The sequence below is a fragment of the Elgaria multicarinata genome, chromosome 16 (assembly GCF_023053635.1).
Source record: "Elgaria multicarinata webbii isolate HBS135686 ecotype San Diego chromosome 16, rElgMul1.1.pri, whole genome shotgun sequence".
NCBI classification, from domain to species: Eukaryota; Metazoa; Chordata; class Lepidosauria; order Squamata; family Anguidae; genus Elgaria; species Elgaria multicarinata.
Window position 1 is genome coordinate 13834768 of NC_086186.1, and position 27437 is coordinate 13862204.

Sequence of the window (27437 nt, forward strand, 5' to 3'; positions counted from 1 at the left end):
CCCAATAGCTGAAGGTGGAATGATCTCCCTGATGAGGCTCGCCTGGAGCCAACACTGTTATCTTTTTGGCACCAGGTCAAGACTTTTCTCTTCTCCCAGGCATTGAATGGCATTTAACAACATATGCTAAGTTGTTTGCTTTTTAATGGACCCCAGAACTGTTTGTTTAAATGGATACTGTTGTTTTTATACTGTTGTTTTTATAATTTAGATGGTTTAAATGTTGTATACTTTTTTAATGTTCACTGTTTTTAACTTCTGTAAACCGCCCAGAGAGCTTCAGCTATGGGGCGGTATACACATTTAATAAATATAAATATGTCCTTTGCCTTTTCACAAACACTGAACATTTGTGCATAATTATTATCCGTGCCATTCTAGTTTCATCAGTTCAAATGAACGCGGTTATCAATGAAAAATCCAACCAGTTTAGCTACCTGAGTAATGCTTGTCTCTGTTTTCATCAAGTTCAGTGCTTGTTGTGGCCACAGTGTCTGCCAAGGCAACCAAGAACATCTGCTCCAGGCGAGTGAGTCCCGGTAAACTTGAGTGCATTAGATGGCTTGAAAGAACACTAGCGTGTTCTTGGCCAAAATAAGTCGGCCCGTACTGAGACAGATTGATAACTTTGGATTTATGCTCTCTCCGTTCTGGCTCAAAATCAATGAAGTCATCCGTTGTGACCTGCTGGATCTGGAAAAGGTCCGAGTACTGATCTTCCGTTTTCCTTTTGGTACGATCTTCCAGGCCTGGCGGCCTTTTCGTAGCTTCTTCAATTTTGTACGTGGAATCCTGATCCGCCGAAAGCAGGGCATACAATGGCAGCGGAGGAATAGAATCTATCTCCGTATAGTCCCGCGTGCCGTCCTTCCCGCTACTGACTGCGTCCTTTGCGGTGCTGCCACTCACGCTGATGGTACGGGAAAGATGGCGTTTAGAGCCGCCGTCGGCGGATTCAAGATCTTTCACAATGGCGACTTCCCCTGCAATGCATTTCACGAGATGCGAAAGAATGGCTTTGGCCCGGCGAACTTTACCCAGGTCCATTAGTTCCAACAACTGGGTCGGATGGTACTGCGGTAGGGTGGGAGAAAGGACGTGAGCGGCTTCGAAAAGGCCGCCATCTTGAATCACAGTGGGAGTTCCAAAAACGTCATCCACCACGCCTGCTCCGTCAATGATGCTGGTCTTCTTGCCCGTCAAACTAGTCTTCAGTGGATCTTGCATGGGGGAGTCTTCGTAGAGAAAGCCGTCGTTTTCGCTGTCTCCCGACTTCATGACGTGCTTCCACTGCGCGTAGACGTGCATTTCGCAATCCATTCCCACCACCAGGATCCCATCTCTCACCCAAGAGAGAGAAACGGGCAACGAAGGGGTGCCATCTACAGAAGAAACCAAGTCTATCGACCTCAGTAGCACCCATTTGGACTTTATACCTTGTTTTATGCTACCACCTAGTGGTAAAGTAATGACAGCGACGCCATCTTTGCTGCTGGTTTGCTCCGTCACGATGCCCGAGAGCCGGCCATACATGAAAATATTTGCGCCAACGCCGACTGTGAGGATATGTGAGCCGTCTTCTTTCGAGACCCAGTCCAAGTGCACCAAATGCTTGATGTTTGGCATATGGCACCGGTCTTTGTTCAAAAATATATCCGACTTACTGTACACAAATAAATTACTGTCCACACTAACCCTTGAATCAAGGACGCTCCCGACTTTGACCAGGTCATCCAGGTGGATTGTCTGTTCCAAAGCCCATTCCGATCCTCCGGTCGACTCACATTCAAATATACACACGTGCATAGAAAACTCTTTGGAAACAAAGCCGTTGGGTTGGACCGGCTGCTTGTACGCCACGGCTAAGCGCCCTGTGTAGGAACAGCTGACGGCCACCGGCCTGCCAACAATGGACACTGTGCTGCTATCGTCGTCTCTCTCGTCATTCATCAAAGGCCACTTCTTCCAGTGATAGGTCTCCTTCGATTCACTTCTGCTGTTCACCAATGTCTCTACGGAACATCTCCAGAACCGCACTCTGTTGTCCGAACAGGACGTCACCAGCAGGTAAGGGGCGAGGCAGACGGGATAAATCGATGAAGAGCTCAGGTGACCTAAATTAACCCAATCGCCGTTCAGTATGATGCAACATGAAACAACAACGTCTACAGGAAAGCAGCCTTTAAGCAAACCTATATACCCCTTTCTGACGCTATTCTGTTTCAGATTAAATGACAACGGGGCTGTTCACACAACACGCTAACCCACACCCAGTGCTTGAGTGTGGGTTGTTTGTTGAGCCGTGGGTTGTTTGTTGAACCGTGTATTAGTGTGTTGCCCAAACACAGTGTGTTTTCTGCAGGGTGGGTTAGCATGTCATCTGAATGCAGCCAGGGCAGCTTGTTAACCTTGCAGGGTGGCTTGTTAGCCACCCTGAAGAGACTGTGGTTTCTCAAGATGGCTTGTTGAAGAAAAATAAAACACACTGCATGGTTAACAAGCCCCCCTGGCTGCGTTCAGATAATACACTAACCCACAGTTCAACAGACAAACCCACAGTTCAAGACATGGTTCGATTACTGAGTATGGATTAGCGTGTTGTGTGAACAACTCCAATAGTCTACTCACCCAGACATAGGCCCAGTTCGCATGTAATGACAACCCATGGGTTGTATGACCCATAGGCTGTAGGGGCACAGCACGAGTGAGGAGGCCTGCTGCTTCCTTCCCACTAATTTCTACTTTGCATCTGCTTTCCTAAACAACCCAGGCATCCATTCATTTGTTGTTGGGTTAAAACTCTGGCTTGTTTAATTCTCAACAACCAGGAGTGCCAAGTCAGGCATCACAACAACCTACCCAGGAATTGTTTAGCAAACTGGATGCAAAAGAGTGAGTGGAAGGGAGGTAGCATGTTCACTCACTCCCCTGTGCCTCTGCCAATTCATGGGTTGTTTCACCCATGAATTGGCATTACATGTGAACCAGGTCATACCCTATGCCGGCACATCCCTTCCAGTTTACAAAAATAAAATTAAAAATTCCCCGTCTGGCCACGTGGAGATGACCTTTACTTGCCAGAGCTATTTACAAGCCTGCATGAATATAGGAGATCCTTCTTAATTCCAAGCAGAGTAATATATTTGGCACGAGACAGCCAGGAACAGGCAGTATCTCTATCTTCAACAGTTGTATAGAAAAGGGAATTTCAGCGGGTGTCCTTTGTATGCATGCAGCACCCAGTGAAATTTCCTCTTCATCTAGTTAAAGCTGCAGGAGCCCTGCCTTCTTGATCAGATACAAAACAGGGCAGGGCTCCTGCAGCTTCAACTGTTGTGATAAAGAGGGAATTTCATCAGGTGCTGCGTGTATAACAAGGACACCTGCTGAAATTCTATAAAGATACAGGAGCCCGATCCTCTTTTCCATATGGTCACCCTACCTACCATTGCTATGCTGGCTAGGGTTGAAGGCACCTGTTGGCTAAAGCATCTGCAGGGCCAAACGTTGACCACCTTCTATATAGGGGCAAAGTGGAACGCTGTAGGTTTAGCGAGAACAGTGTAACCAGCTACCAAATAAAGAAGTCATGTGTTTTACCTGCAGAAGGAGTAGCTCGTACAACTTCTACACCAACCGGAAGATCCAGTGGGTAACTATAGACCAGGTTTGAACTCAAAATAAGTTTACTAGCTGTCTGAAGATTAGCAACGGATGAAGAACGTGGCATCGGAGTTGCACCAGGTGAGGTATCTGGAGAGGACTCCACAGTCTGTTGCCCAGGTATGCTTAGCTGGTTTCCTGACGATTGAATTTCAGCGGATTTTGCTTTGAAGGAACAGAAAGGAACAAACAGCTTCAGTATGTAAATAAGGACAGACACCTTTTATTAAACACAGGCCAGGATTTGTTGAGATATAATAACATGCTTTTAAAAGAGTATTTTGGCCAGAACCAATTTGACTCCATCCACGTGACTGCAGGCTTCTTTGACGGGCAGTGCACTTCTATCCATGTTTTCTTGGAAGAAAATCCCAGTGCCACTAGTCAATGGGTCTGTTCACACAAGACCCTAACTCACACTCAGTGTTTGAGTGAGGGTTGTTTGTTGAACTGTGGGTTAGCGCGTTGCCGGAACGCAGCACGTTCTCCGCAGGTTGGATTATCATGTTGTCTGAACGCAGCCAGGGTGGCTTGTTCACCACTCTGAACAACCCATCCACAAACCATGGGTTCTCAAGGTGGCTTGTTTGAGAAAAATATGCCATACTGCAGGGTTAACAACCCACCCTGGCTTCCAGACAAACGGGCAAGAAAAAATCAATCCTGTATTTAAGATTTGTCTGTTTTATTCTGCTGCCTTGCTTGCCTGATGCTTTTACTGATGTTTGGAAATTTAGTTAACGAACTGAATTGTTGCCAGGTTTTTATTTATTTCTTACTTACACTATTTGTTCCCCAGGGCCTTTTTAGTTAAAAGGTAGGATAAAAATACCTTAAACAAATGAACACATTGCATACTTATGCTTTTGGTAATACATACATGCATACATACATACATACATACATACATGCATATATAAGGTCATATGAAAAATGTTCACTTACCTACACACGCTTGCACAGATTTAAGATGCAGGTGCCACATGTGAAGTATAGAGCAGCCATTGGAGTCTTTTTCAATTACAATTAGATAAAACTTTTCAGAGAAGGGTGGTGGCCGATAACCTGTTTAAAAATCGAATATAGCATGAACCTGACATTTCAAGAATGACGCTTTACAAAACCTGGACTACACAAGAAAAATAACACAAAACACATTTCCCCCCTTGCATTTCTGTTCCTATATTGCATGTGCAGGGAAACAAGCCAGGAAGTTAACCAGAGCTGCCTGCTACATCTGTTCCTGGAAACATGTCAGGTTAAAGAAGCCATGGTTTAAAGTTGGCTTCTGAATCCTGGCTTGCTAAGAAGCCATTAAACTTAAGTTTCCAGTTTGGATGTAACTGCATTTGCTCTCTCTCTCTCTTTCATGAAAAGAGGTGCAGAGGGGACTCTGTGCTACCACTTGTGGCTTATTCATATCGTGGCTTATTAAGACTGGCTTCCAGGTGCTTCACTGTACCTTTCGATGGCTGGAAAAATATCTCCGAATCCTTCAGCTCTACCTCTTCCTTATGTGGTTTGTATCCCAAAATGAAGTCCTCTTGGAAGACGTGGAGCAGCTGGGTGTTTGACCCACACTAGAAACGACATCAGGAAGACATTTAACCACCTTTCCAAATAGCTGTGCCCAATAACATTCAAGATAGCAATATTCTTTTGTGTTCACTTTATCATTTTTTATTTATTTATTATAAAATAAACCCAGCGGCAGTTCCAGCCCAGGGAAAGCCAGTGTAAGAAGGTATGTTTTCAGGAGGTGTTTCAAGGATGTTACATTTCCTGCCTCCTGAACTGCACAAGGGAGGGTTTTCCAGATGGGGGGTGCTGCTACAGAGAAGGCCCCGCCGTCAAGGTTGTCCATGGAGACATTCCGTTCATTTCAGAACGACCAGCAAGACCTCCTCTGAAGATCTTAAATGTCATCAGGGTGTATATAACGGAAGGCGGCCTGCTAGGTATCCTGACCCCAAGTTGTTTAGGGCTTTATAGGAGAATAACCTAACCTTGTATATGGCTCGGTAGCTAACAGGCAGCCGGTGATGTTCTGAGCTATTGTCATAGGCTCACTTTCCTCTATGATATTACAGGCACTTTCCATGGCTTTTATTTGGAAACAACAAGCACACGCAACAGCAAGTCTATCGTCCACTCTTCTCCAACCTGGTGCCCTCCAGATGTGCTGGACTACAACTCCCATCATTCCCAGCCAGAACGAGCTCCAGAGTGGAAAGGGCAGCGGGCTCCCATTCAACATTAGTGAAAGCTTCGTAACTGAATGTCTTGTTATTTCAACAGTCAGCCCAACATGTGCCAGCCTAAAATCAGTTGCTCAAAACCCTGCAACAGGCTTGCTACAAAAGCAAACCGAGATCAAAGTTGTCTTTAATTAATTACACAGGAAATGTTCATTTGATTAATTTGGCACAGCAGGGAACAAAATTATGCTAATTCCCTTAGGTACTAGGTAAATTACATAATGCACCGGGGACATACTTTTGCGGGGTTGGGTTGAGGATTCATAAAAGAAAATACGACTTGTTTCTCCACATTAAAAGGCCTAAAACTGGTAGGTTTGCTATATTGCTAGGAAAATCCTGGAAGATTTCCAGAATAACCCTGATACTCCTCTGCGTATTTATTCTAAGGGTAGGGTTATATGCAATATTAATCCTACTAAGAGTAGACCCACTGAAATGAATGGGACATAAGTTATATTAACAAGGGATACAACCGATGGGGTAAAATTCAACCTAAGTCCTACGTAGAGTAGACTCATTGCCATGAATGGGACTTCAGTTAGTCAAGGCTAATATGGCCCCATTCATTTCAATGAATCTACTCTAAGTAGGACTTACATTGGATTTCATCCATGGAGGTCCTAGACAAGCTTTCCCTGTCTGGCGTCCTCCAGATTTTGGACTTCAATTCAAACATCTGTTTGTAGTCCAAATATCTGTAAGGGCACTAAAGCTGTGGAAAGTTGCGTTCAATAAAGCACAGAATAAGACGTTAATATTTGATTCTGGAAAAGGTTACAGAGCAATTATGAACCCTGAAGAGAGATTCCCACGGCAATATCGTCTTATAAAATCACATACACACACACTCTACAAGAAACCAGGCAGCTAAGCGTGACTAAATCCCACTGAAATCAATGGATTTAGGGCAATTAGGATGCAAGCTTCTATTTATTCCTTAACTGGGAATAAATCCCACTGAATTGTTTATTTCTGAATAAACGTGTGTAGGACTGCACCGTTAGTCCCATTTATTCCCATTGGTCCTTATCACCACCAGCAGTTGGATTATTCCCATAATCTTGTAATCACTCAACATATTACTGGTTTTCCGTAACAGTCTCAGATTGTGAAACCAAAAGTGACAGACGCACTTCAATGATCCGTCTAATGATCAAGGAGTTACTTACCTGGTCAGTTATGGCATCTAGTTCAATAATGCATCCAGGTCGAGCAGTTGATTGTTGGCTCACAATGTTAAACACTTCCCCAATGAGTTTCTAAGAGGGAGTAAAGGTTAGCAGAACATCTGCATTTTAACCATTTTGTTTCAGTTGGTAGTAAATCGGCACCACGGCCTTCTAGTTCCTCAAGATTCTTTAAAATAATTCCTCAACTACTTTGCTATTTAGAAAATAATGCAACAGATGGGATGTGTTCTCATACACGTTGAATCTTGATGTTATGGATCCCCCTCCCTTTAAGGTTTCCCCTTCAATGGCACTCATCACCTAATGAGTGAATTTGATTTGGGCAGCATACATTAGTAAATATTAGTCCATTGTTTGATACTGTGACAGAAGAGTCAATGGCCCCATTCAGAAGACCCCTTAAACCATGGCTTTAACCATGGTGGTTAAGCCAGAAAGCCAGGCTGTGTTCAGAAGACACCTTAAACCACAGCTTTAACCATGGTGTATAAAGCAAAAAGTGGTTAAAGCCATGGTTTAAGGTGTCTTCTGAACATGGCTCGGCTTTCTGGCTTAACCACTGTAGTTAAAGCCATGGTTTAAGGTGTCTTCTGAACAGGGCCAATAATATATATTATATATAGAAGCCAGACCAAACTACAGATTTTTACTGAAAGGCCATGTTTATTGCTCACACAATAGCACACACACACAAACAATATAAAAAGTGGACTATAAGCAATGCAACCAGGGACGCATGGACTGTGTAAAATCCATTATATCTGCATTTTGGGGGTTGTGAGGTTATTAACGGAATCAGATTATTTCCCAAGCTTCTAAATTTGCACAAATTCTCATTTGCGAAAATGTGCAAATCTGCCCCAAATGCACTTTTTCACATTTCAGCCTATGGGAAAATGCCATTTTGGCTGGTGTTTTATTTTATGTATTTTTGCACTGCTAAATTTGCACCAAATTCCGACAAGTTAAAAACTGGCCTGCAAGTTCACAGAATCTGTGCAATACAGGAAAAGCCTGGGAAATTCGCACATTGGAATCATAGAAATACAAACCCATTTCATTCCATTACAGGTTTCTCTGATATCCCCAAGAGCAACTTGGAATACCCAAAGGGCAAAAAATGAGGTTAACAGAGCCAGTGCGGCATAGTGGTTAGAGTGTTGGACTGGGACTTGGGAGATCCGGGTTCTAGTCCCCATTCCGCCATGAAGCTCACAGGGTGACTATGGGACAGTCACTTACTTTCAGCCTAACCTACCTCACAGGGTTGTTGTGAGTATGAAATGGAGTGGAGGAGGACTTTTTAAGTCACCTTGGGTTCCTTGCAAGAGGAAGAAAGCCAGCATGTAAATATAATATAGAATAATAATAAAAAATAAAAACAGCCAAGGTGTTATCAAAGATCCTTCCTTTATCCACTTTGGGAAACATTAACAGTGAAAGTTGGATGAAAGTCAGAGCAAACACAGGGATTTACAGTGAAAATGTCTACTTAAAAATAAAGCCCAATAAGTTCAATGGGGCTTCCTTCTAGTTAAGTGGCAACAGGACAGCAGCCTTAATTGGGCAAACTGACAAAACAATAATGGCACTCCTGCATTTTACCATATGCAGATGAAAAGAGGAGGTTATGTATGTATGTCATTTGCGTGCGAGAGCTTTATCTGCAAATCTGTGTGGGCTTGAAGAATATTAATTCAACAAGATGTGGCAAGCCACAAACAACGGAACCACCTCAAAAGTGAAATATCGAATTCCTCTGAGCACTTCAAATCGTGGATCTTTTCCCGAAGTTGCACATAAATATGTCGCTTTCCGAATTCGCCTAAACTCGGGGATGATTAGAGATGACACTTTGATGGAAGTGACTTGGAGGACAAAGTTTGCATATACATTTGCTATTCTTTCATACTTCAAACAGTGTGGTGTAGTGGCTGAAGTGTGGGACTGGGAGTCGGGAGATCCGGGTTCTAGTCCCCACTCGGCCATGGAAACCCGCTGGGTGACTTTGGGCCAGTCACAGACTCTCAGCCCATCCCACCTCACAGGGTTGTTGTTGTGAGGATAAAATGGAGAGGAGGAGGAGGATTATGTATACCGCCTTGGGTTCCTTGGAGGAAAAAAGGTGGGAATATAAACGCAACAACAATAGGGGAAAAGTCTGCACATGACACTTACAGAAGATGCAGGGTCACTCAGCTCGTCCAAAAGCTTCCGTGCGTCCACCACTGCTTGGTACAGCCTCAGGTTTTTGCCATCTGATGCTACAAAGCAAGCGCTGGCAGAGTTGCAGTACGTACCTAATTTAAAAACAAGCATCAGTTTGACATTTAATTCAAGGGGTACGCTGTAGTAAGTGTTGCTGGAAAGGTATCAAGTTATTTCATTATGTTCCCCCATGCGACAAATTAAAAGAACGTTTCTACACTCCCACAATTTATAGCCGAGTTTGAAATAAGGCTATTGCATGGCATGTATTCCTTGACTCTTAATAGATTTCCACGCTCTCTAGCATTTAACAGATGGAAATAGGGACATGCTTGTAAAAAGAAAGGGAGAAAAGGAAAAAATAAAGGAATTCTATTAGCAAAGATCACTGGTTGCGTCTGAAATATCACCAGCCCAGCTCACCTGTAAAACGATGGAGGGGAGCTATTCAAGGTGCTGAAGATTGGGTTCCAGCCCGAATCCACCAGAACTCCAGAGGAGCTATCCAAAAAGATGAACTATACCCTCAAAATGGACTCAGTACCTTGGATAGCTACGACAGAGTTCTGGCTGGTTCTGAGTAAAACCCGGAATGGATTCACAGCCCCATCGAAATTGGAGCCCCCAGCCTCCACTGCTGTAAAGTGTGTCTGCATTCTGTCTCTTCCACGCTGCACGAATCTACCAGGAACGTAGGAAGCGGCCTTATACTGAGTCAGGCCCTTGGTTCATTTAACCCAATATTGCCGACACTGACTGGCAGCTGCTCTCCAGGGTTTCAGGTAGGATTCTTTCCTAGCCCTACCTGGAGAAGTCGGGGATCGAATCTGGGACCTGGTGCTTGCAAGGAAAGGAAAGGAACCTCTTGTGCAAGCACTGAGTCATTGCTGACTCTTGGAGGGACACCAGCTTTCGCTGACGTTTTCTTGGCAGGCCTTATAGCGGGGTGGTTTGCCGTTGCCTTCCCCGGCCGTTATTACCTTTACCCCAGCTAACTGGGTACTCATTTTACCGACCTCAGGAGGATGGAAGGCTGAGTCGACCCGAGCCAGCTGCCTGAAGACCAGCTTCCGCTGGGATCGAACGCAGGCCGTGGGGAGAGTTTCAGCTGCAGAAACTGCTGCTTTACCACTCTGCGCTATGGCCCCTCCTACAAAAGTCTGCTGTCCACTGACTGAAAAGCCATTGATGCTTTTTCCTCATCTGGTTGAAGACCTCCTTGTCTGATCATACGCTTCCACAGTTCAAAATATGCCCAAGCATGTGCAGGGTGCAAAATGGCAGGTTAAGCCCTGCATGTAATCCTGTGTGTGTTTCCCTGGATGTAAGACCCACTGAGTTGAATGGGCCTCACTCCCCCACTAAGTGAGCTTTGGATTGGAGCCTCAATGTCCCATCCACGTGCATCTACTTGCATTGATTCCACCGCTCGTGAGATTTAACTTCTAGACATGTTGGCAGCTGTGAGCCCAACCATGAAGAATGACAGCTCACGCGACTTAGATTAACACCGTCGCAGAGCGTCCCCCAAAGGTGAAAGAGAGCGACAAAATGGCGCCGGTGATTTACCAGGGACAGGTAAAAAATAAATAAAATAAGAGGCTGTCGTTTGTAAATACGGGAAGCTGGGACATTTTGAAGGGTATAAATCGACATACGCTCTCTCTATGCTGTTGTATATCATACGTTATTACATCTGAAAGCACTGCTGAGGGACAGTATACAAATCTATTATTATTATTATTATTATTATTATTATTATTATTATTATTATTTATTGCATTTTTATACCGCCCAATAGCCGAAGCTCATGAGGATAACCAAAGGCAGGTCCATCAAATTGCACGTCACAGGTATTTGCAGACAAATATGGCTGGCTAAAATATATACCTTCCCCCACTCCTGGGCCAGCTCCATTTTCGGTTTAGGGGCCTTGGAGAAGATCTTGTCCAAGGGCCCCGATCCTCAGCTTGCGCAATGGAAAGAGTCCCCAGAGCGCTGCTAGCACTATTTGAGTTTGAGGAATGACACCACCGGATATTACCCAGCACCGGTTATTTTATGCCTCAGCACTCACCCAGACAGTAGCTAGGAATAAGGGTTGGGAGCCAGGCCACGTTCGAGAAAGCTGAGGTATGGAGAGAATTAATGCGAGCCAGCTCCGATACCCCTCCGGTGTAGGACAACGGCCCAATGGGGTCCACGCGCCACAGGATCAGTTCACTGTAGATGGCGTTTGGATCGTGGAAGGTGCGCGTCGCGGCGTTCCGAAGCTGCTGCCGGGAAGTGCATTTCAGATGTCTCATGGGATCCGCCATTTTGCTTAACCCCTCCGAGTCCCACGGCTGACCGGAGTCGGGGGTTCGGAGGGCGTTGTGGTGGGAAGATGTCAGCAGCAGCGGCAGCACCGAGTGGCAAGCGAGGTCGTTGAGATGGAAGCGGTGCCCACAGTACCTGAACTTGTGGGTCACGGTGTGCACGGTGGTAAACGCGGACCTGTCCGCAAAAGAAACCGCCCACTGGTTTAGGGAGCCGTCTATGTGTTTGGAGACCATCATGACCGTGGGCACCGTAATGTTCACGTTGGCGCTGTCCTGGGTACAGCTGGGTCTCCAGCCAGACAAACTCTCTGAAATGCTCTCTCTCTTCTGGAGTGGTACGGTGCCCGTTTCTTTCGCAGAGGTAGTGCAGGCGTACATCATGATGTTTTTACTAAGGGAGCTGGCATCACCTGACGGAAATGCAACTGGTATCTGAGAAGAAAATGAAACCTAGAAGAAAAAAATAGGGCGGGGGAGGAAATCATTAGCGTCTGAAAATAAACTGTACTATTTTTGTTTTTAATCGGTTCTCTGCCCAAACATATACAGATCCTAGGAATCTGTGTAGGGCTAAACTAGATGGCTGGGTTCACACAACACACTAACTCACCAACGACAACAACCCACAGGGGGGTTATCAAGTTGTCTGAACACAGCACATCTTACACAGGGTGGGTTAGCGACTGAACACAGCACGTTTTCTGCAGGGAGGGTTATTGGATTGCCTTTTCCATAGGATGGGTTATCGTGTTGTCTGAACGCAGCGCATTTTCCACAGGGTTATGGGTTGCCTGAATTTATTTATTTATTTATTTATTACATTTTTATACCGCCCAATAGCCGAAGCTCTCTGGGCAGTTCACAAAAATTAAAACCACAGTAAAACACCCAACAGTTTAAAACACAATTACGAAATACAGTATAAAAAGCGCAACCAGGATAAAACCACACAGCAAAGTTGATATAAGATTAAAATACAGAGTTAAAACAGTAAAATTTAAATTTAAGTTAAAATTAAGTGTTAAAATACTGAGTGAATAAAAAGGTCTTCAGCTGGCGACGAAAGCAGTACAGTGTAGGCGCCAGGCGGACCTCTCTGGGGAGCTCGTTCCACAACCGGGGTGCCACAGTGGAGAAAGCCCTCCTCCTAGTAGCCACCTGCCTCACTTCCTTTGGCAGGGGCTCACGGAGAAGGGCCCCTGTAGATGATCTTAAGGTCCGGGTAGGTACATATGGGAGGAGGCGTTCCTTCAGATAACCTGGCCCCAAACTGTTTAGGGCTTTAAATGTCAATACCAGCACTTTGAATTGGGCCCGGACCTGGACTGGCAGCCAATGAAGCTGGAAAAGGACTGGCGTAATGTGATCTCGCCGGCCAGTCCCTGTTAATAACCTTGCTGCCCTGTTTTGCACCAGCTGAAGCTTCCGGACCGTTTTCAAAGGCAGCCCCACGTATAACGCATTGCAGTAATCCAAACAAGAGGTTGTCAGAGCATGGATCACTGTAGCTAAGCTATCTCTGTCCAGATAAGGGCGCAGTTGTAGTGCCCTTATGTATGTAGTGCCTGAATGTAGTGCCTTTTCCACAGGATGGGTTATCGTGTTGTCTGAACGCAGTGCATTTTCCACAGCATCTGTTCCGCAGTGGTGCTCCTTAACTATGCGGTGTGGTTTGCTAACCACCCTACAACAAGCCATGGGTTCTTAAGATGGCTTGCCTGAGGAAAAATTAAACCACACTGCGTGGTTAACAAGCCACCTCGAGGAAAAAACACTGTGTTCAGACAACACGATAACCCACCCTGCAGAAAACATGCTGAGTTTAGACAACATGATAACCCATGCTGGGTCAGTGTATTGTTTGAACGCAGCTGATGTGTCTTCATATGCATCATGTGGGCATGCTTTCAAATCAAATTGGGGAGAGGAATAATCATTATCGGGATTGCAGCATGCAGGGAAGAGGGAATTTAACTCTTTCCCTCCTCTGCTATGCCCTGAAATTTCTCCTCTGAAGCTGGTCTTCGCATTGGTTGCTATTTCAGAGGAGTGATTTTTGTCAGGACCTTAGTCTAGCCATTAGCTTTGAGGTAAACTAGAATATGGCATTTTATTTACTTTAAATTAAGAATTTTTACCCCACTCTGCAGCTGAAAAAGGCTCCCAGAACAAATTACAAAAAATCAGCAATAAGATGGTCCCTGCCCAGAGGCTTACAATCTAAAGGAAGCGGCACAAAAGGAAAAAGGACTGGGAGGTTTAAGGAAAAAAGCAAACCCAGGCACGCTTTCTTAGTATAAAAGTCTTATAAATGGCCTCAGGAAGAGGAGGAGCCAGGCATTGCTGGTCTCTCCGCACCACTGATGGAAGTGGCCCTGCTTCCTTTCTCTCCTGATTAAACTAACCCCTCCGGGTTCTACAAGTGGCCGGATATATACATCCGTTAAAAAATAAATAAAACAGGACACAGGTTGGTCTTTTGAAGGCACCATACCTGAACTTGCCGAAAGATCCCCGGATTGTACTCGTCCAAATACTTCACATGCCAGACTAAAAAGGTGCCATCTATAGGGTGAATTGTGAAGAGCATGTCCGGATTCTTATTCCACTCCTTCAGCAGCAATTCGATTTTTCGGTCTAACAAGACAGTCGGTAGCGGCATGGGCGAGGCGGCCGGCGAAAGGATTTTGGGGCTACCTTCTCTTTCCCCGTCTTCGTGGTCGGAGGAACCTGTCCCCGTCCCCGTCTCAGATTCTCTATCTAGAGACAATTCTGAAATTAAGGAGAAGACACAAGGAACTGTTAAAATGGGTTCAGCAATTTCCCAACAACATTTATCCTTCCTCCTCCCCATCCCAACAAGACAAAAAAACCCCCCAAAAAACCAAAAACCCTGGGCGTAAAACACTTTTCCTTCCCATTTTTTTTTTACCAGGAGTTACTTAAATGAAGACTTGCTAATTGAAAATGAGGAAATCTTTCTTGTCCTGAAAAAAACATTTTTTTAAAAAAACCCATGAATTTTTTTTTAAAAAAAGGCAACCTAAAATACATATTAGAGATCATTTAAATCAGCTCTTTTATTCTTTATTTTTGACCATTCTAAATACAAATTTGCAGCCACCAGAAGAAAGAAAGAAAGAAAGAAAGAAAGAAAGAAAGAAAGAAAGACTACTCACCATGATCAAGTTTCATGAGCAAGCCTCTCTCTTTCACCTCCTCCATCTCTTCATCATAAACATCCTCTTCTGCTTTTCTCATCTGCTGGTCAGTAAGTTCTCGAAGATGTCGCATAAATATTTCAGTCGAGGAGGTAAAATGGAATTCTTTGTTATTCAGCCAATGAACCACGAAGCCTTCTGTTCCTTCATCTAAATTAAAAGCAGTCTTAACCAAAGCAGGTGGAATGTCTGAGGAAATAAAAAGGAATTATTCTTTTTCCAGGAAAAAAGAAAAAGAAGAACATTGGGCTTGAATTAGGGGGCAATCCTATTCATGTTTAGACAGGAAAAAATGCCTACAACTCCCAGTATCCCCCAGCCAGCCTACAATTCCCAGTATCCCCCAGCCAGCTCCAACTCCCAGCATCCCCCCAGCCAGCCTACAACTCCCAGCATCCTCCAGCCAGCCTACAACTCCCAGCATGCCCCAGCCAGCCATTTTCACATAAAGCAAACTAGGGATGGATGACTCAGTCTATTTCTCTTCCATGTCACTTTCTCATTTGTTTACTCCTAAATCCATTCTATCCTTTTCCTGCGTGAATCTATTATTATTTTCAAAAATACAACTCGGCATGAAAATGTGTATTTAAGTGTGCATTTAAATATGTATTTTGAAGGTATCTTCTCTCAAAACACACCAGGAGAAACAACCTGAATGTACTCTGATTAGTCTTTTGGGAAGAGAACCACACTGAAACACCGAGAGAAGAACGAAACCTGAGGAATTGCTACTTTCCAATCCACACTTTACACCAGGAGGCAGGGATAAGAACAATTTTATCCTTTCCCCCCTTATTTATATGTGACCCACTTAGAAATTGTATTATTCAATGGAATATAAGTATTATTTTTTGTTTATTACATTTATACCCTATGAAAAGAACCTAAGAACATAAGAAAAGCAATGCTGGATCAGACCAAGGGCAATGTAGTCCAGCACTCTGTTCCCACAGTGACCAACCAGCTGTCGACCAGGGACCAACAAGCGGGACACGGGTGTAACAGCACCCTCCCACCCATGTTCCCCAGCAACTGGTGTATACAGGCTTCTTCCCTCTGATACTGGAGGTATCACATAGCCATCAGAACTAGTAGCCATTGGTAGCCATTTTTCCCCTCAAGGAACCCAAGGCAGCAGACATAATCCTCCTCCTCACCAATTTATCCTCACAACACCAGCCCTGTGAGGTAGGTTGGGCTGAGAGTCTGTGACTGGTCCAAAGTCACCCAGTGAGCTTCCATGGCCAAGTGGGGACTAGAACCCGGATCCCCCGATTCCCTGTCCAACACTCTAACCACTATGCCACGCTGACCCATCACCCTTGAAGGAAGAGACACAGATCTGCGACTGTCGTTGCTATCTATGCTGAAGGAAGAATGCCAACAAATAAAACGATCAGAATTCAAAGTATGACTTGGTCAAGCATCCCCAGGACAAACTATGAGGAAGTTAATGAGGGGAAAAAAAAAGCTTCTTTCACCTGTGTTGGGGTTAATGCTTGCTGTGATGTGGAAATGGCAGAGGGCATTTGCCTGGTGCGAAATGTGGCGCTGAACTTCATGTGTTCCCAGCTGATTGGGTAAATCTTCCGTGTGAGTGATAAGTACCGAAGATCTTCGCTGACCCTTTCTCATATTTTTCAAATGGTGGATTGTCTGAAGCAGAGGAGGGGCAAAAGATACGAGAGAAGAGGTAACACTTTTCACAGGCCTGTTCCTCCATCCTTTTGTGAAAGACAGTTCTAAAGCGAAAGGTAAGGTAAGAGACAGTTCTAAAGCCAACGGAAGACTGGAGTAGCTCTGTGTTTGTTTGAGAAGGGAGGAAAGACAGGAAAACACCACTCTGTCTCAATACCTTTACGTTTTTGCTGATTTCGGCAGGCCTGCTCCCCCATCCTTTTGCTAAAGACAGTTCTAAAGCCAAAGGAAGGTACACTTTTAGCACCTGGCTATTTAGCTCACCCTACCTCTAAAGCGTGCTGAATGTTGTCTTTGTGCCTCCCAGAGTGAGAAACGCTTGCGCTGCTACTGATGCTGGACGTGCTGGTCTCACAGATCTGCTCCCCCAGAAGAGTGTCTTCGGGTAAAACCGTCTCTGCCCACAGCCGGCAAATGCCGTCATGGCACGAAGTCAGCAGCACGTTGCAAACGGACCCCCTTCAAAGGAAGCACAGGGGTTACCACTCGCTGCTGAAGAGGTCGTGGAATAGGGATTTCCCACCCACCCACCCTCCCCAAAGACACATTTTCATGCTTACAGGGCAAACGCAAAATTTCAGCCGGTGTCTTTATTTTATTTTACGCATTTTTCTACAACTAAATTTGCGCAAGATTTCAGAAAGTAAAAAAAAAAAAAAAGGCCTGCAAGTCTGTGGAATCCACGCAACATGGGAAAAAACGGTCCGCTGCGGAATCCACAGACTGGATCCATAGAAATCCGAACCACTGCCGGATTTAGGAACAAGCCAAATAAGCCATGGCTAAGGGCTTCATATTATGAGCAGCCTGTAAAACGGTTGGAAATAACGAAGAGGTAAGATAACGAAGACGAAATCGCTTTGGCTGAAATATGTGGGATGGTCTAGTGTGAACTCCAGCAAAGCTGTGTTACAATTGTGTGCTGGTTTCTTGTTTGTATCGGTCCTAAAAGCACAGAAACCTAAAACCATCACATCACCTGGCACAGCCCAGTTTGAAGGCCTGTACACCCACCCTCCGAGAGGGCCAGGGCTGAGAGAGGGCTGCAGTTCAGTGGTAGTGCATGTGCTTTGCATGCAGAAGGTGGTAGGTTTGATCCCTGGCATTCCCAGGTGAGAGCTAGGAGATCTTGCTAGAAATCCTGGAGAGCCACTGCCAATCAGTGTCCACAATACTTTGCTAAGTGGACCAAGGCTCCAACTCAGTATACAGCAGCTTCCTAGGTTCCTATCAAGACTCTGACTATTTATTTTATTTATTTATTTAATTACATTTATATACCACCCCACAGCCGAAGCTCTCTGGGCGGTTTACAACAATTAAAAATAGTAAACATTAAAAGTATACAAAAATTAAAAAAACATAAAAACAGTATAAAAACAACAACAGTATCCATTTAAAAATAACAATTCTGGGGTCCATTAAAAACAAACTTAACGTTGTTAAACGCTGTTAAAATGCCTGGGAGAAGAGAAAAGTCTTGACCTGGCGCCGAAAAGATATCAATGTTGGCGCCAGGCGAGCCTTATCGGGAAGATCATTCCACAGTCGAGGGGCAACCACTGAGAAGGCCCTCTCCCTTGTTGCCATCCTCCGAGCTTCCCTCAGAGTAGGCTCTCGGAGGAGGACCTTAGATGTTGAGCGCAGTGTACAGGTAGGTTCATGTCGGGAGAGGCGTTCCATCAGGTATTGCGGTCCCAAGCCATGTAGGGCTTTATAAGTTAAGACCAGCACCTTGAATTGGGCTTGGAAACATATAGGCAGCCAATGCAAGCGGGCCAGAATTGGTGTTATATGCTCAAACCTCCCTGTTCCAGCTATCAATCTGGCCGCCGCATTTTTCACAAGCTGCAGCTTCCAGACCGTCTTCAAAGGCTGCCCCATGTAGAGGGCATTGCAGTAATCTAATTTGGATTATGAAGACATCCTGAACATAAGGAGAGCCCTGCTGGATCAGACCAAGGGTCCAACTAGTCCAGCATTCTGTTCACGCAGCTGCTGACCAGGAATCCACAAGCCGGGCACAAGTGCAACAGCACCCTCCCAACCATGTTCCCCAGCAATGAGTGTACAGAGGCTTACTGCTTGTGCTATTGGAGGCAGCACATAGCCATCAGGACTCATAACCATTGATAGCCTTCTTCTCCAGGCAGCCTCCCCACCTGCTTTTGTAACATCTTGCTTGATGAAGAGATCTGGAGATGTCAAAAGCTTGAACATTATTATTATTATTATTGGATGATCTTTGAGTTGGCCTAATAAAAGTATTGAAACCAATATGGATTTGGGCTTTTTGTTCATATGGACAACACGGTCGTCTTTGAAAGTGGGGCGTTTGGTAACACTTCTTTTCCGGGATCATTCTAACCTGGGCATAAACTTGCTAGTGTTTCGCCATGAAAACCCGGTCACTGCGCGCGGGTGTGCCAGGTACACAAAGGCGAAATGCACCGGCGTGGAGGACTTCCTCGGTTCGGCGCCTTCTTGGGGGAGGAGGGACGACTTCCAGCCAGTCATTGGGTACCAGACCTTTAGAAGACAATCGTCCTAGACAAAGCAACACACAGCAAATGGGACAGTGTGCAGACATCATTGTAATCTGAATGAAAAGCACACCAACAGCTGCAGGCAGGCATGAATTTACGTTCACCGCTCCAGAATCCGTATAGATATGGAACGGGATACAAATGCTGTAATAAAATAAACGTCATGAAATTTGTCTTGGCATTTTTTCTAGGGATCCTTCTCACCGACCATCGCCCGGCACCACTTTTTGGACGCCGTGACCAAAAGGGCTGAGGTTTCCCATCCATTCGATTCTAATTTGCCACAGCCTACCTGCCTGCCTGATTGGGCTACTCTCTTTCAACACCTCGCGTATGGGCAGCTTAATTGGTCCCATATCTTAGCCAAAAGGTCGAGAAGCAATTGCACCGCCTGTGTTGAAAACATGACAACAGGGGCATGAAGTTGGGGTAATGACATGATTCAATGAGATTACAATGCTTTCAAAGTATTATCTAAAGCTTTTATCCTGAAAGGGCATTTGTTTTCGTTCGGTTTTTTTGGGGGGGAAAGAGCAATCATTTCTGAAAGTAAAGCCAATGACAAAAAAATGGGAGTTTCAGCCAGACTAAGAATTACAGTCACCAATATAACCCTAATCCAGCTACAAGAGGGAAGTAAAATGGGGACCTTCTCTGGCAAAGGCAGAAAATGGCTTCCGAGACCATCTGTTTCACAGAACTCTGGCGCTACATAGGGACATGTGGAACAGATGGAGGCCGATGGGGAAAACAGAGCCGTGGGAAACCTTCCTTTAGGCCAGTCACTACTAGCAAGAATCCTGGTTAAATGTAACATTAAGGGAACATAATGCGGACGTGAAAATATGGTTGCGTTGAGTGCACCCACCCCCCAAATCGCCTCGTTTGGCGAGCCCACATGTATAGCTCATTTGCCCCTCGCCTCTCCCAGATCACCATTATTCTTTGTCGGTACAGGAGATAATGACACTTTCTTTTACTGCTAGGGCTTCCCAAGCTGTCACTTTATATGGTGGTTCTAGGTAGAGATGTCAGAGGAATCTGGTTGCAGGGTAGAGCTCAGAAAGCTTTCATTGACTCGGCCTGCTCGACTTCGACTCATTTTCTGCTAGCTGTCCTGACTAAGTCAACAGCAAGTCAGGCCAGCTAGCATATTTTCATTATTATTATTAATTTGTACAAATTGCAGCCACAAGTTGCATCGTTCGCATGTTGCGGCCGAAATTCGTGCTAGATCTGCACAAACTGCAATCAAAATTTGTGCAAATGATTTAAGAACATAACAACATAAGCAGTGCCCTGCTGGATCAGACCAAGGGTCCATCTAGTCCAGCACTCTGTTCACACAGTGGCCAAGCAGCCATCGACCAGGGATGAACAAGCAGGACATGGTGCAACAACACCCTCCCAGCCATGTTCCCCAGCAACTGGTACACATAGGCTTACTGGCTCAAATACTGGAGATAACACACAACAATTAGGGCTAGTAGCCATGGATAGCCTTCACCTCCAGGAATTTATCCAACCCCCATTTAAAGCCATCCAAACCGGCAATGTGTGCAAATCTCTAATAGGTGATGGGAGGGGCCTGTGCCTGAGACACTGAAGACCAGAGCAGAGAACACTGGGCTAGGTAGGCAAACCATCTCGCACGGGAATAAAGGCAGTTTCCTCAGTTTCTAAGTCTTCTTCTGCTAAAAAGACAATGACTCAGTTCAGACAACACGTTCGTTGACGCAGTGCGAAAACTCCACTCAACGGTTGAGTTTTTAGGGGGCGCTCCACACACAAGTTCTAACAAACCGTTGTGTGACTGTGGGCTACTGTGGAGTTGAGTAAAATATATCGCGGCATTTGATTGACAGTTCCTCCACCCTCTCTCCTCCCGACGGTATCCCATCAACCATTGCTGCAAAAAAATTCCTGGCATCTCTCCTAGAGTGGCACTCGCTCCTTTTGCCACTCTTGCCAGGGAACTCTGTAGGCAGTGGGAAAAGTCTACTCAACGCAATGGAGAACTCCATGGAGCTCGCCACACAATACGCAACGCAATAGATGTGCAGGAACTCTCCTCTGCATAGCATGGATATTCTGCGTGGAATGATTACCAAAAAAACTCCACCGGGGGGTGGAGTTTTCCCTCCAGGCAACACATTACTCAACGGTGGTGTAAAAACTCCAATGTGGAGCCCTTAAACATGTTGTCTGAACAGAGCCAACAACTATGATCAACATCTGGGGCCCTCCTCCGAGTGCCTCCTCCAAGGGAGGCTGGGAAGGTGGCAACAAGGAAGAGGGCCTTCTCAGTGTTGGCCCCCTGTTAGCTATTTAAAGTGTTTTTAAATTTCGTACATTCAGCAATTCTTAGACTATGCTTTATTATAAGGTTTATAATGTTTTAATGTTGTAGTTTGCTTTTTTTTCTGGGTGTGAATTGTGCAACCTACCTTCGGCTGAAGCGCAAGCCAGTTGTGAGTCCCAACCCAACACAAAATGAATTAGAATTAGGTGTCCCCAACCTTTTTTTTGGGTCAGGGGGCACATTAGGAATGTTGGGAGGAAGTTGGGAGCACTCTCACAAAATGGCTGCCAACTGGGGCTTTCCCATTGCTAAAATGGCTGCCATAGTGGACCACAAAAGCCCCACTTCCCAGAAGGCAAACTGATGAGATTAAAAGAAAAGTACCTTGCCAAAGAAGGGGGCGGGCGGCTGAGCTCTAAAACTCAAAACCACTCTTTTGAATCCCAATATAGATGGTGGTGGAGGACAAGACTTTACTTTGCAGACTACAAGCTTCCCAGTTCAAAAGAAATATATATATATATATCATAAGACATAAAAGTAAGATCAGAAGGGGCAGGAATTCAGGTAAGTGTCTAGACCAATGTCCACGAACAGCATGTTGGAGGCCCCCAGGTTCTTAGATGTTACATGGGTATTTCATGTTAGAAACACAACGATTCTAATTTACACTGTTAATAACACAGCTCCGCCACATGTCAAAACAGGCATACCCTCCTTATTACCCTTACCTTCCCAGCTGTTGCGAAATATTCACCATCCGGGGACCATTCCATCAGATGAACGGACACTGCCGTCCTGAAGCACAAAGCAAAGGAAGAGAGTGCAGTTTTCAGTTTAAGGGGAAATTCCTACTTGAAGCAATCACTACCGCAAATGGAATGGATATTTAGATTGTCAAGATAAGTCCGGTGTGGCAGACTACAGACTACGTTTATTTTCACAATCAAAATCCCGTTACACATGCAGAGCAAGGCGGACCAAAATAATTTAAGTGGTGCAAGGCACTGCACATTTTAAAAAAACTAATTGTATTATCGATGCAGGGTCAGCCTTCACCGTAGTGGTGCTTTTGGTAAACTAGTGAAATGGTACTCTATCCCCTTAGGAACTCTGAGACCTCATTTTAGTTATTTATTTCATTTATTTCCCCCCTTTCTTTCTACAAGGCAGCGTACATAATCCTCCTCCTCTCCATTTGATCCTCACTACAACAGCCCTGTGAGGTAGGTTGTGCTGAGAGCCAGTGACTGGCCCATAGTCACCCAGTGAGCTTCCATGGCCGAGTGGGGAGGAGAACCCGGATCTTCCAACTCCAAGTCCAACACTCTAACCACTACACCACACTGATTCATCACACTTACTGAAATATCTAGTATTTGATGAAATGGAGACAGATCTATGACTGTCATGTATATCAATTTTATTAGGCACACATTTCAAATCACAAAGATTAGTTCTTCAGGGAGACAATATTAAACACAACCAAACTCTGGCTTGACAAACTTTCCAGAGCAGAATCAGCGGGGGCTTTTCAGATGATCATCCAAACCATGGGTTGGTGGATAGAAACGTGCTCGGAGGATAGAAATGGGATTACATGCCCCCCCTCCTTCTCCCTCCCTTGAGCAGCTTCATTTCCAGTTTAACATATACCATAATGCACTATAATATTCAAACGGGAGAAAAATGACTTGCGCCTCCCCTCCTAAACCAGAACTGGAAACTAGGGGTGTGCACGGACCCCCCGATCCACCCCGCGGGCTGATCCGAAAATTTCGGATCGGCCCGCTCCGCCCATTGTCCGCTCCTCTTCGCCGCGGAGCTCCAGCTCCGAATCGGAGCTCCGCAGTGGAGGGGAGTGGCGCCAGGTAAGGCCCCCCTCCCTCCTCTCCCTTACCTGCATCTGTCCGCGGTCCCTCAGCTTCTTCAATTGAGCCCAATTGAAGAAGCTGAGGGACCGCGGACGGACGCAGGTAAGGGAGAGGAGGGAGGGGGGTTTACCGGGCCCTGCCGCCGTCGCCGCCCATGCAGTGACGGCAGCAAAGCCCGGTAAGGGACCAAGGGGAGGGGGGCCTTACCTGCGTCTGTCCGCGGTCCCTCAGCTTCTGCGGCCTAGACTTCCTGGTTGAGCCGCGGGCTCAATTGAAGAAGCCGAGGGACCGCGGACGGACACAGATAAGGGAGAGGAGGGAGGGGGGTTTACCGGGCCCTGCCACTGTCACCGCATGGGTGACAGCGACAGCAGCAGGGCCCGGTAAACCCCACTTACCTTTCTTGCGGAGCTCCGGATCGAGGTGAAGGATCCGCCTTCACCTCGATCCTCTTCGCAACGCTCCGCCGGCCCCCCAATCCTCTTCACCTACGCCTTAAGGGTAGGCGAAGCCCCCCGCTCCGCTCCTGCTTCTCCAGTTCGAGGAGAAGCGGAGCACATCCCTACTGGAAACCCATGTCAAACTGTGGTTTCCAAATCTGGTTTGGAGAACAAGCACAAACCATAGTTTGCCGTATCAGTAAATTACAGTAAACTATGGTTTGCGCTAAACAGGACATCGGGATGGAAGCTGCGTGCCTAAAAGAGGGAGCGTGCAAACTCACGACCCGTTCCTAATCCTTGATTGTCTGAACCAGACAGACGTTTATGTCCAATAGCACTTCCCCTGGAAGAAGAACTCTTTGTAGTTTGGAAAGTGTTGGGAATTTTGAGCCTCGTATCCAACCCACAGATGTGTATTGCTATTCTGTACTGCGCTTCCCAGGAGTACACGGTCTTCGAACGGAGGGCAACTCATAAGGCTTTGCAGTGAGCTACATGTACAAATAGAATTTAATTTTTTTTAAAAAGCTACTTGTGATGGGACTGAAAGGCATTACTGCCCTTCCATCAACACAGCCCACTTACTTGCAGTGCCAGACACATTTCCAGTCATTTAGAACAGGATGGGTTTTATCATCTTTGACCGCAATGTCAGGATTATCTTCTTCCTCCTCCTCTTCCTCCTCCTCTTCTAGGATATCACTAGACGGAGGGGCCCATAATTGCAAAAAATCTGTTGCTGTCAGCAGCCGGTTACCTGGAAGCAATGGACATTTAAGTAAAACAGAGAACAAGAAATAATTCGTTAGCAGAGCCTTCTGATGTAGCTTTGAATGATAGCACTGAGGGTTGGGATTGTATTGTATAGGTGCAATCCTATGCATATTTAGACAGGGGGAAAAATTGCAACAAAGTCCTTTATGGCTGTCTGGGAAATGTTGAGAGTTGAAAGAGTTTTTTCTGCCTAAACATGTATCAGATTACACCCTAGCTTTTTGTGCATGCGCTATAATTATATTCAAGACTGTTCTAGAAGAAGCATCATTGGATGCATGCTTAGTTCACAATTAACATAAATTGTAGGGGGAATATCAAGTCCCTCATTGCTTCCTTCCCTCTCCCTGAAACACACGGGATTCCTCCAGTGGAAGCTCGTGGCTTTGATTTCGGCGGGGCTGCGATTTCATCCTGGGTTTCAGCCGATTTGATGCGTTGACGGGTCTCTGTCTCCCAAATACCTTATGAACCTTCTGACTTTAAACCAGTCTTCCCCAACCTCCAACATTCCTGACCATTGGCTACATTGGTTAGGGTTGATCTGGAAGGACCGGGTTGGAAAAGGCAGCTTTGAACGCTCCTTCTTTTGAAACACTCCTTCAGGGACGGCGAACATTCTCATGTCCTCATAGTGTAGCCCTGAGTCTGTGAGGTCATCCACTGCTTTAAACTTTCCCACAAGGCCCCAGAATGTCCAACGTAGCATCGCTCAGGGGCACTGTGGGAAATTAAAATGGCTGCTTCCCAGATTTAGCCATTGCCACCAGGTAAGCCTCAACCAGGGGACTGGGCAGATGGGAGAATGAGTTGGGCTGGCAGGTACCAATGTAAGAGCAGGCCACTTTGCTGGGGGTTTCCCTCTAACCTAGAATAGGCTCTGGATGTGGCCTACATATATGGGCATTTATATGTACACCCTCCCAATCATATTAAAGGTCCTAAGCAGGGCAGGTAATACTGTACCCACTGCATGTACCATCTATGTCCTAGAGTTGTGTGTGATCCTACTCTAAGGTACATATTTGTTGGGGGGCATAGACAAACCTCCGCTCAAAAATGATTTCTAGCTGAACTTTGTCCAGACTGGTGGAAGTCCAAAGATCTGTGCTGAAGAATAGACCACCCACCCATCCAGTGGCATATTGCAGTTGGTGTCATGTCTAGCTCTGCTCCCCCTGGGTTGGAAGAAGGTGTTTCAGGTGATTAATCAGAATCAGACTCTGAAGTACAGAAGTCCACGTCACACACAGGCCAGCCTGTACCAGTGGTGGGAGAAAGCTCTCACGGGCTCTTCACCAGCTGGGAGTGAGCCCTCTCCAGAGCTTATCTCGTCAAGGGCAAATAATACACAGTCAGTGGGAAGCCAACATCCTTCTAAGAGAGAGAGCATGAAGAAGCTAGCCGATCCTAGAGTACGCCGCAGACTAAAATGGGTGGAGCTAAAAAAGGCGAGAGAAAGTCAGCCCGGCTCGCATCCCATCATAAGCTGCCTCAGAACTAGCCTCTCTGAAGTTAGCGCGTCTGGGGAAAAGGCTTTCCATTCTTCTTGAAAGGACAATTGTCTTGCTTAGTTTGCATAGTTTTGCCTAGGGGAAAGTTCCTAGAGATTAGACTCTCTTCAGGTGGGGAGAGAAGTTTATTGCTTGAATAAAGCTTTGTGGATTACTTAGCAGGCCTCGTTATTGTCTCCCAAGAAGGCAGGAGGTTTTGAGAAACATGACAGTTACACATCTTGAGAACGGTCTTCACGTCAATGTCAGATTACCTTGAGGGTCCCACGCCAAGTTGAAGGTCATCGAACTGAGGAAAAACTGCCCCGTTTTCAGCCATTGACACTTCAGTTGCTGCAGGGTAACATCAAAAGGATTCATTCTTACGGGGCAAAGACAACGCAAGGGACAACATTTGTATTTGTTCTTGAACAAAGCTAGAAAACTGCACTGCAGAGTTTGCTGTTTTCCACAGGACCATCTGAGAAGATGAAGCAATTACGTTGCTGTCAAACAGCATTCTTCAACGCTAAGGATTAATGCTGAGGACGTACCCCAATTAAGCACGTTTGAAGTAACAGAACACAGTTGTGGCTCTGGCGTGAACACAACCCAAAAATCCTGCTGTTCTGCATGAATAGCTAATTTCTCTGTACATCATTAAAGAGGAGGGGGAAATTAGCTTATGTTCCATTACTGCATTAGGAAGAGCGAAATTAAAGATCTGCATAGAGAAGACTGGTTTATTTCCTTGTACAAAAAGATCTACTCAAAAAGAGATCTTCCTTTCACACAGCACTGCTTGTCCCCCTCAGAGCACTACTCTGCAGCGGCGAAGCGGCGAGGGGCTGGACCTGTGGGCTGGTCGTAAAATGTATCGCTCCAGCTTTAATAACCACCACTCAGAGAGAACCACTAGCAGCATGGTTACCTGCTCCGAGAATACAGCTATAGATACATATTTATATCAGAAAAGAAATACTTACACAATTTCTCTTATGAGAATTTACCCCAAGGGGCTCAAAAATACACACGGCGTTTCCATAAGAGGCGGCAATCTAAAGCAGAGTGAGCGAATGGAAAAGGTAAGGGCGACAACAAAAACGCAACACGGAATGTTTTACTATTTATAGATATACAAAATGCATTTCCTGCGGAGTGTTTTATACCATGATAGGTTCTGACAGAAAGTAAATTTATACAAACGTCGCTTGACTGTTGTAGCAGAGGCTAGATTTCCAGAGATAAACTACCCTGAACTGCACGCTTTTGCCCATTCAAAGAAGATCTTGCAAAACAGAAAATGTTAACTATTTCCTATATATGTAAGTTCCAGGGTGGCAACCGAAAACGTATAATAAAAGATAACGTTGTGCTTAATTCACTAAAAGGTCTAATCTTTCAGCTAAATTAACCTACTCCAGAGCTCCACTGGTGATC

The 27437-nt window shown here is 45.5% G+C and overlaps 1 protein-coding gene across 2 annotated transcripts in view; it reads right to left on the reverse strand.

Annotated features, from left to right (window-relative positions):
• DMXL2 (Dmx like 2) overlaps nucleotides 1-27437 on the reverse strand; it is a 96217-nt gene that overhangs the window by 53979 nt on the left and 14801 nt on the right. For both annotated transcript variants that reach the window (XM_063142503.1, XM_063142502.1), the window contains exons 3-18: nucleotides 26984-27055; nucleotides 26273-26351; nucleotides 24316-24487; nucleotides 22145-22211; nucleotides 18934-19112; nucleotides 16835-17024; nucleotides 16349-16523; nucleotides 14823-15053; nucleotides 14138-14415; nucleotides 11400-12093; nucleotides 9293-9414; nucleotides 7094-7183; nucleotides 5126-5243; nucleotides 4609-4728; nucleotides 3601-3828; nucleotides 438-2114 (exon numbers count right to left, since the gene is read on the reverse strand). In XM_063142503.1, coding sequence (XP_062998573.1) covers nucleotides 438-2114; nucleotides 3601-3828; nucleotides 4609-4728; nucleotides 5126-5243; nucleotides 7094-7183; nucleotides 9293-9414; nucleotides 11400-12093; nucleotides 14138-14415; nucleotides 14823-15053; nucleotides 16349-16523; nucleotides 16835-17024; nucleotides 18934-19112; nucleotides 22145-22211; nucleotides 24316-24487; nucleotides 26273-26351; nucleotides 26984-27055 — 4492 coding nt within the window. The remainder of the gene's footprint in view (nucleotides 1-437; nucleotides 2115-3600; nucleotides 3829-4608; nucleotides 4729-5125; nucleotides 5244-7093; nucleotides 7184-9292; nucleotides 9415-11399; nucleotides 12094-14137; nucleotides 14416-14822; nucleotides 15054-16348; nucleotides 16524-16834; nucleotides 17025-18933; nucleotides 19113-22144; nucleotides 22212-24315; nucleotides 24488-26272; nucleotides 26352-26983; nucleotides 27056-27437) is intronic.